The sequence below is a fragment of the Arabidopsis lyrata genome (genome assembly GCF_000004255.2).
Source record: "Arabidopsis lyrata subsp. lyrata unplaced genomic scaffold ARALYscaffold_7, whole genome shotgun sequence".
In the NCBI taxonomy this organism is placed as follows: Eukaryota; Viridiplantae; Streptophyta; class Magnoliopsida; order Brassicales; family Brassicaceae; genus Arabidopsis; species Arabidopsis lyrata.
Window position 1 is genome coordinate 13,573,896 of NW_003302549.1, and position 10,386 is coordinate 13,584,281.

Here is a 10,386-nt window from a genome sequence, read left to right on the forward strand (position 1 = left end):
GATTGAAGAAACGAAGAGGGTTAAAAGAAGTAATTCAAGGGAAGAAACAGCCCGGATTCTTAACTTTGGGTATCATTCCGCCGCCTTTAGTGGTATTAACTACCTTCAAGAATCTTCACCATTTCCTTCATCTTTGGCCGACTCTGCGGATTCCCATCTCAACATGCATGTCCTCATTATGTGTGCCAATGCGGACGGACAACATCTTGGTGTCTCCGGTCTCAGATTCTTTCCCGAATCCACAAAACGAAGTTTCAGAATTTGACCTTAAGTAAGAATCAAGGAAACAAGCTATAAGATTTTAGATTGTGTTTTGTTTATTAGTTAACCAGCTACTAAAAGTATACAAACAATATAATACATTCGTTTCATATATTAATCTTTTCATCTGTCTATGATCCAGATAGTGGTCTTTAAATAGTGTATTATCATTTTAAACTAAAAAGATTTTATATTTCATGCTCCGGCTCTTAATTGTAGACCTCTTGGATATCCTCTTTTTGTTGGGAATGAAGACGGTAGCAAACTGGGATAGAGATCGTCCTTGTATAGTTTGGCGGTAGATGTATGCATATATATATCCATTATTTCTCCCCAACCTTTCCCCCATGAGTTTTGAATTATCCAAAATAGTCTTCCTTTTGCTCTATTGCCTTCTCCTCTCATTGGTAGCCTCCTTAGATATAACATGAACATGAGATCCTCAGATAGAGCAACATCAGATAACCAAATGTCGAGTCTCTGTAGCTGGAAATTCAAACGAATCAAAGAAAATGCTACTGATTCAGATTCTGATTCAGCTAATGATAGTAAGTCCTAATTTTTTTTACAGTCAATTGAAGCCAAATCCATAAGTTTTCTTGGACCATAAGGTTTAATCTCTCTGGCTCTGTTTGATCCACAGGAGAATCAGATGTCAATGCTGTCTATTAGTATAGTTTATGATTGAAAAGGTCATATATTTTGATTTGGTTTGCACGAGTGTTGTATATGTTTGGCAAAGTATAAAGACAAGGAGGAAGTAAGGAAGCTTCCACGTTCACATAAGTTTCACTTTAACTGTGTAGATCAATGGCTTCATATCATATCGTGTTGTCCTCTTTGCAAACAAGATCTTCTAAGAAGATAAAGCAAATAACCCTAAAAGCAAACAAATGCTCTCAAGAGTCAAAATCTCTGATTAAGTTCAATAGTTTTTCTTTACGGTTTCTATTTTTAGTTCTCGTTTGAATCAAAGTCGATTACTTGTGTGAGTTTCAAATTTTTTGTACAGGAAGAACTATAGAATCTTAATATAGTGTTTATACTACTTTATATCGTCTAATGAATGAGCTAAACATGGGTCTTCAAATAGTTTATTATAAATCTAAACTAAAAATATTTTATATATCATGCTCTTGGTTGTGCACCTCTTGGTTATCCTCTTTTGTTTGAAATGAAGACGGTAGCAAAATGGGATAGAGACCGTCCACGTACAGTTTGGCGGTAGACGTAATTACACAAAAAATGGTCTTCCCCAAAATATGACCTAAAAACAATATAAAGATGTAATAATAAGTACTTATTATATTTATGATCAATAGGTATATATATATTACTTACATTATAAAAGCATTTTCGAGCCTTAATTTCTCTAGGATGGCTTAATTGACTCTCTTTGCAAACACCGGATGATTTCATGTAATTGATAGTCGTCTTGGTGTTAGAGATTCCTTTGTCTGAATCATACTTCACGTTGTTGAGAATGTATTGGGTAGACAACTCTTCTTGTAACTGAATAGAAACACGCACCAATGTTATAAAGAGCTTGTATGGCTCTCAACGTAGAGACGGCCAACAAGTAGCTACATAAAAACGCATGAACAAAAATAGTGGGCATCAAACAAAATTCAAACAAAACAGAGGACAACGATCACATGCTAAGTAAAATATGTAATACAATGAAATAAGCCAAGTATCAAATTATTTACTTATTTTATATACAACTCGAGTTAAATTTAGTTGCCACTATTGTTTTTAATCTATGGAAATCTTGAGACTTGAGAATAATTATAGAATTATGAATTTCTAGTTTTTCTTTACTTAATTAGCTTTTACAATTCTATATATCTTTTAGTTTGAAGCATAAATACTTTCAAATCCTTGATCCACCACATATCCGATAACACCAAGGTAAAGCCTCTAATCCCAAAAATCATCCTACATATATAAAATATTAAGTACAAAATACATAAACATATACTAATTATCATTCAAATCCTAACAATGTATATAACCGGTCATTTGATTTTAAATAAAATTAGGTTACATCATCTTCATAATCCACAAATGTAACTACACTTTCAGTATTTGATGGTTCTTTTGAAACCTATAAAAATAGAGAAAATTTATCAAGATCTACAAAAAAAAATTTGGAAGCCCATTCAAAAAACAGTAGAGGGAGAGAGATGATGTTAGTCACTAAATGATAAATCAAATTAGACTTGTAATGATATTATACCTCTGAATTTTTAACTTCTTCTATCTCCCTAGATGTACTAGCTCCTCCTCTAAACATCTATCAAACAAATAGATTTGAGTCAATCTACATTTAATTTTGTATTTGGACCATAGAAAACTACCTAGAAGTTTCTTAGGTCAAAACCTGTGCATGCAAGATAAACACAGAAGGAACATTGACAAAGCTAAGATCAAGATAAGGCATATCGTAGTAGTAGATTTTCCATAAACATATCCAAAAGCTATTAAATCCCAAAAATCATCCTACATATATAAAATATTAAGTACTAAATAAATAAAACATATACTATTTATTATTCAAATCCTAACATTATATATAACCAGTCATTTGATTTCAAATAAAATTATGTTACCTCATCTTCGGAATCCGCTAATGTAACCACACTTTCAGTATTTGATGGTTCTCTTGAAACCTATTAAAATGGAGAAAAATTATCAAGATATACAAAAAAATTTGAAAGCCCATTCAAAAAAAAGAGAGAGAGATGATGTTAGTCACTAAATGACAAATCAAATATTCAAAAAAAAAAAGAGATGATGTTAGTCACTAAATGATAAATCAAATTAGACTTGTAATGATACTAGACCTCTGAATTTTCAACTTCTTCTATCTCTCTAGATGTACTAGCTCCTCCTCTAGAGATCTATAAAAACAAATAGATTTGAGTCAATCTATATTTAATTTTGTCTTTGGAGCAACATCAAACATGTCCATTGGACCTTTACGGTTCTTCAAATACAAATGACCAGTCTTGCCTTGACGTCCTTGACCTCTTTGACTATGCTGAAATTTAATTGCTTCCTCCTTAATCATAATCATCGTATTGAGAGGTTGGTGCTGGCATCATTGGAGTAGTGGCTTTAACTTTATCCTTTTTAAGCATGGAACTTTTGATTTCTTCCTTCACATGATATGGAACTTTAGGACATAGATTAACATTCCTATAACCTCCAACCATATGATGTTTGTATGTTGAAATCTACCATTTTTGATTTTAATTACAAAAGTTTGCACTTCCAACTACCATTTTTGAGAGGAACAGCAGTTGCATATTTCTTAATTTGCTGGATCAAGCTCCTTATTTAGAACTGAATCAGACATGATGAATTGCTAATGAAGAAGAGTAAAGAGAATAGAGAGTTTAGACTAGAAAGGCTAGAGTTAGATCAGAGAATAGAAGAAAAAATTATTGTGAGAAGATGAAGAGAGTTGAACGTGAGATGAGAAGACAAATAGGCTGAAGTTAAGGTCTAACGTGAGAAGGTTTATACAAAGAGTTTTTAGTTTTTTTAGGAGTAGTTGTAGCAGCAATGAATTCACATGCAATTAATTTTGAAAACATAAAGATATCAGCAAATATTAAGGTTTAAGCGTAATTATCTAAAATTAAAATGAAAATATGATGCAAATAGATTTACAGAAAATAATTAACCTTTTAATTTCAAAGACGCGTAGCGACGTGAGACGCACTACATGCCATGGCATTCCGGAGCGAAATCCTTTGTGACCAAGCCTAACCTCATCTATTTTAGGCGATAAACCCTGAAACTAGGCATCGCCCAGGCACAACTTTTAAACAGAAAACTCCCCTAAGTGAAACTGTGGCAAGAATAGCAAAAGAAGAAAATAGGATCCAAAATCCTTTAAATGGACAAAAAGCAAGATTGAAGTACTTTAAACGCCCAAAACAAGCAGAGACGGAGCTACATGAGCTAACATCGGCATGCAATGCTTTCTCACTCTACCAAGATCCTCTAGATATCAGTAGCACGGAGCTTAGCAACATCACATCCTCTAGGAAGCCTTATTAGCACCTCCAAAACGCAAAGATAATCACAAGAAAAGCAACGTCTCTTTATTGAAGCTTCCACTAGTCATATAATCTTCAAGTTAGATAACAAAAGAGATAAAAAAAAATGGGCAGAAATAAACCAAGGAAACAAGAAATCTGAACATCAAGAGCATAGCACTAGTATGATATGCATGAAGATATGTGAAACTGGTACTAGGCAACGACGATCTATGGCAGTCCTATCCTAAGATTAAGCTTAACCTTCAACTCTTTCCAAGCAAAAACTCAACAGCAAAACCTGCAAATGCAAATCAAGTCTCAAACAATATCAATTTAGTAGTAGCAAGTCTACTTCTTTGGGTTGAGAGATGGTATGAAAATCTGAGAAAAGAGAATCCATGAAACCCAGAGAACCTGGCTCTAGCTACAAAACCCCTAGAGAAGAAAAGTGCTAGTAAACGGAGAAGCCGGAGGATGCAGCGTAATCACTAACCGCCTAACCATTTCTAAAAAACATCAGAGAGACAAACGACTCAACCACAAGGTGAGGGGAAAGAGAAACAGAGCGAAAGAAAAGAAACATGCATGGAGGGAAGGAGATAACTCACCAACCCATGATGGAGCGTACCACATCACCGAGCCACCTGAGGAGATCTGCCGCATGCCAAAATGAAGTAGATCATAATACCACCCTTCATGTAACATCCCGATTTCATGAGAATAGATTAAAAGAATTGATTTAGCTATCTATGCAGTTATCTTTTCGGTCAAAACATTTCGAAAGAACTCTAAAGTTAAGTGTGTTTAAGCTGAAGCAATTTTAGGATGAGTGACCTAGTAAAAAGTGATTGTCGGTACCGTGCGAGTGAAGACAAAACACGGAAAACGATCACGTGGTAAACAAGTTTTTAAAGCCTTCGAAAGTAGTGAATCGACCGTCGGAAAAGGATGGGCCCACAGACCGAGAGAGAACATCGGCCCACTAAAGCTGGCGATCAGAGCGTTACACTTTGTCAGACCACGTGCCTGAGGAGTGAGGAGATCCTACACCTAGCCAACTAAACCTAGCGAAAGCAGCAACGCCACCGAGAACAAAGCAAAGAGAAATCACCAAAAACCACCTTGGGAAAGCAACACTTAACCCTAGTTGTCGTCCCCAAGCAAGCCAATGGGAGAGCGAGATCTCCGGATAGGTAAACTCGCCAAGTTCACAAAGAAGCCACGTAAGGCCGACACCTTGTCAGTCGTAGAGTGGAGCTGCCGTTAAAACCCAGCTACACAGCTCTGTCATCTAAAACCCATCAAATCGCGAAGGAGAAGAGCTTGATCGACGAAATGAGAGTACATGGGAACGGTCACACGACCACGGCAATGAGCGTTGGTGGCCGGTAAGACGGAATCAAAGAAACCTAGTTTGTCATACGAAGAAGCTTTGAGAGATAAAAATTGGAGGTGCACATGATGTACGCGCCATAGACTTATATATCACTGTATCATGGAGCGCACTCTGGTCAATCACCATTGCTCGGATCCGTATCTCCGACTCTCTAGACTTTATATGTTCTAAAGAATTTGTAATTTTAAAAGATGGAAGCCGAAGGGTAACAACTTACAAGTTTGGAGTGGTTTTCATTTTTCAATTAATTTACGATCTGATGAAGATATTAATTGAAAATTACCACTTAATTAGTAAAAAAAAAAAAATTTGAAAAAATATTCAGCCACGAGACAAGTCAAGTCGCTTGAGAGAGAGTTACCATTCTTTCATCTATTTACTAGAAGAATTTAAACAAAAACTCTCATTATATAAGATTTAAACAGTGTTAAGACAAGAAAGCAACAAATTTGATTCTTACATGACTGAAATTAGTTATACAAAAGAAATTCTATGACAACCACTTATTATTTAGAAAAAAAAAAACATTAGCTTACCATTTTCAAGTTGTGTGTACACCAAAATTTTTATTATTGATTAGAAATTACACTCATAGGGATTTTCTCTTTGACAACCGCAGTAATGTTGGTCCTTAGGTGTTTTGGGATCTGTTTTTACATCCTCACATGAACATTGAAGAACACGTTGTTTTAGCTTAGATTCCATTTCTTTGTAGCATTTCTTCTTTCCATGAAAACCGCATTTTCCAGGAAATAGAATCTCAGTCCAACAGTCTACGGGAGGTGCTCCAGCTTCCGACTCTAATTTTGCCAATCAATATATTTAGGTTATAAAGATATAAGCAATTAGTAATACATAATTTTAAATTACATCATATTCTAGAGCTACTTTTTGTGATTTGTTGTGATTGAAAACAATCAATAAAAGAAATTAATATACTACCTTCAACATGGCTTAGAATCAAAAAGATGAAAACAAAAGAAACCATAACCAAAGTAGTACACTTCATGCTTCAAAATTGATAAATATTATCTTTTTTATTCGGAGAAATTTCAACTTTTTGTATATTTTGTTGTTGTCACTTGTAAACACTCTTAGTATATATATACTAACCACAACAAAATAAATTTTCCGATAAATTTGAGAAAGTAAGGATGAGCCAAGTCAACATGATCGGTAGAATCGGTTTCCATTTTTAGAAACATAATTTTTGCTAAAAATCATGTTTTCTTTTTTATTTTCGGTATTTATTTGTTTTGTTATATAAATACTTTTTATGTTTAAATTTTTTGTACGTCAAATCTGGATTTTGAGGTTTCAAAAGAAAATATATAATTATGTGATTTCAAAATTTTGAAATTTAAGCTTTCTTGGTTTTACCCTTTCAGGATTCAAAAGAAATGTAATCTTGATATAGTAGAAAACTTAACAAAGGTAAAAGTAAAACCAACGAAGTCTGATTTCCAAAAAAAAAAATTTTTTATGATTTTTCTATTGTTCTATCCACTGTCCAGAAAAATCATTACTGAAAAAAAAATTAACAATGACTAGATTTGAATATTCACAACGACCAAAATAAATTATTTAACAATTATTGTTTTTTTGTCGTCTAGATTTATTATTTATTACAAATTATGAGAACTGTTACATAGATGATTCTACAACAGACAATTCCTTCCGACCCTTATTAGATTCACGACAGACGACACCTCTTTCACCTCCTTCTTCATGCTCTTGATGGACACTTCTCTTTCTGCGTAGAATCCTAGCGAACGGCTATAATTGTACATCGCTGGAGATCTCCTGCACACTTGCCTCCAATAATCTGCAAATTTATTAATAAATCGCATTATCTGGGACACGAACCCCAGACCTCTGAGTGTAGAAGCATTAATTAACCCTTGGTCACCAAGGGGGCTTCCACTAACAATTATTGTTAAAAGATGTTTTCTTGGAGAAGAAGAAAAATGGCACTCAGTTAATGTCGAGAATAACAAGACAAGACAACCAAAAAGAGGTAGAAAGGGAAATTCAAGGTCCACGAGCCGGAGTAAAGCAGAAACAGCCCGGACTCTGATCTTCCGGTATCATTCCGCCGCCTTTACTGGTATCAATACCTTCAAGCATCTTCACCACTTCCTTCATCTCCGGCCGTTTCTGCGGATTCCCATCCCAACATGTCTTCATTATGGTCGCCAATGCAGTCGGACAGCATCTCGGTATATCCGGTCTCAGATTCTTTTTTAAAACCATAAAAAAAAGTTTCAGAATTTGACATTACGTAAGAATCAAGGAAACTAGAAAGGGTTTTCTTAGATCAAAACTTACATGTAAGACAACCGCGGAAGAAACATCGACAAAGCTAAGATCATGATAAGGCATATCGCAGCAGTAGATTTCCCATAAGCATATCCCAAAGCTGTAAACATCGCACCTTCTATTGTATGGCTTACCGTCAATGACCTAAGAAGAACACTAAGTTTTATCCGATTCGGTTTTGAAAAGAAAGAAAAAAAAAAGGTTTTAGTTTTACCTCAGGAGCCATGTATCCAAGAGTACCGGTTTCTCCTGTCATGTCTTTTGGATTAAGAGCGTCCACCCGCGCTACTCCAAAATCCGCTATTTTCAAATTCTTATTAGCATCCAAAAGCATATTCTCTGTTTTCACATCGCGGTGCACAATCTTCTCTGAGTGCAAATAGCATAGCCTGCAACAATAATAACAATAAGAGGTTTTCTTGCAATTTTTTTTGAAAAAGAGTAGTAGTTTCAAAAGACTAATTATTTACCCCCGCGCGAGATCAAGAGCGAGTTTGATAACAGCTTTAAAAGCGAGTTTCTTGCTCTTATGACGAATCAAGTGTTGTTTCAATGTTCCACCAGGAAGATACTCCACAACCACACAACACGCTTGTTGAGGCAACGAGCCTCTTGAATCAGCTGATCGTATATTCAGATTCGTTGTTCCCATAGACGCTCCAACAAACTGTTTCATTTCAATATTTCAATACTCAATTGTGTGAATAAACTAACTAACTAACTAAGTAACCAACCAACCTTTGTGACATCCGGATGGTTGAGTTTGTGCCAAACAGTGACTTCCTGACGGAACAAAGCCCGATTTGTAGCGGTCTTGGCCGTTGTTTCATTCCCATCATCTTCCCAATCAAGCACTTTCACTGCCATTATTCAAAACAACAACCAAACACAGTCACAACAATCTCTAACAAAAACATAAGTCAAGAACAAGATTTTGGAGTTAGTTAATTACCTGCAACATCTTGTCCATCATAAGTACCTTTGTAGACAGTACCATAAGTACCACGAGCAATAACATTACTTGTTGCCAACTTAGCCAAATCAATATCCCATTCTTCCTTAGCTTTAAGATTCACCTCAAGATTCCTCGACCAAACCCTACTCAAATGTTTCTCAAGCTGTCTATCTAAACTCTTCAAATCAATCTTATCAGCTCGAAAGATCTTCTCTTTCTTGATGTTGTTCCCCTCTTCTTCTGATTTCTTCTCCATGTCTTAAAACTTTCAAATCAAAACTATTTAACTATGCAAATAAGACCACACAACTTTCAAAAAACTAGATTTTGTAACTCAAAGCATCAATCGTTTCATCATCATCATGAAATCAATCAAGTACTATTTTTTCAGATTACTAGTGAATTTAAACACACACAAAAGTTATATATTAAAAAAACAATCTTATGATTACTAAGTTAAACAAAGAAAACTTATTATTGAAGGAAGTCTAGATTTTTTATAAGAAACTATCAATCACCAAACTTATCAAAGATCATGCACATGCTTTGACATTCAGGTAATGAAATTTCTATGCAATTGTAGAAAAAGGAGAAAAATCTAACATCACGATAAGAAAAGGTAAAACCTTAAGAAAACGACTCGTTAACCACTAATATATCACACACGAATGATCAAATATTGAAATTCAATTTAGACAAAAAAACAAAACCGAAAGTCAGCTGTATCATCAAACTAGGACATGCAGAGAAACAGAGACGCAAAATAAGCTAATTTAAACAAAGGGAACGAAAGAGAGGTTTTTTAATGGTGGGTTTTGGATGATGAGGCTAAAAGAGCGAGATTTATCTCAAAAAACAGAGGATTTTTTCTGAAAAATCTCTCATTTTTTTGGATGAAAAGAGAGAATCTGAAATAAAGAAAAGGACTTAGGAAACGACGGAAGAGAGATGGAGAGTGAAAGACGGAAGAGAAGCTGTTTCTTTCAGGCTTCTTTTAAGGATACGTATTTATTTGTTTTTTTTTTCTCAAATATTTTTTAAAGAAATATCATCAAATATATCTTTGGTTATAGAAAATAAATATTACAAAAAAAAAAATATCATTTCCTTAGAAAAGTTTATAAAACATTTAGAAAAATAAGTGTATTTTCACAATTTTGATAAATTTAATCGATCCAATCCAAATCATCCAAAAATTGATTAAAAACAAAATTTTTTGTTTTTTGGCTTTAAATAGGAAATAAATATTACAAAAATTAAAAAACCAAGTTTAAAAATTAATAAAAAGTATAACGGAATACATGACTACACATGCCAAGTTTAAAAATGTACGACCAACTACACGAATTAAATGTATTGCATGCCCACAGGTCCGGTCCACCCATAAAGCAGGCAAAGCTTCG

The 10,386-nt window shown here is 34.4% G+C and overlaps 2 protein-coding genes across 2 annotated transcripts; both read right to left on the reverse strand.

The window, feature by feature from the left end:
* Positions 1-6,148: 6,148 nt before the first annotated feature.
* On the reverse strand, positions 6,149-6,777 carry LOC9304324 (defensin-like protein 232). The gene is made up of 2 exons (XM_002870236.2): positions 6,652-6,777; positions 6,149-6,509 (listed from the first exon to the last, which is right to left on the reverse strand). The coding sequence occupies exons 1-2, from the start codon at positions 6,716-6,718 to the stop codon at positions 6,286-6,288; spliced, it is 291 nt and encodes a 96-aa protein (XP_002870282.1). The 5' UTR covers positions 6,719-6,777; the 3' UTR covers positions 6,149-6,285.
* An 822-nt stretch (positions 6,778-7,599) lies between these two features.
* On the reverse strand, positions 7,600-10,036 carry LOC9306354 (serine/threonine-protein kinase HT1). The gene is made up of 6 exons (XM_002870237.2): positions 8,981-10,036; positions 8,767-8,888; positions 8,499-8,695; positions 8,243-8,417; positions 8,038-8,172; positions 7,600-7,947 (listed from the first exon to the last, which is right to left on the reverse strand). Exons 1-6 carry the CDS (start codon positions 9,237-9,239, stop codon positions 7,741-7,743), a joined length of 1,095 nt encoding a protein of 364 aa, XP_002870283.1. The 5' UTR covers positions 9,240-10,036; the 3' UTR covers positions 7,600-7,740.
* Positions 10,037-10,386: the final 350 nt, after the last annotated feature.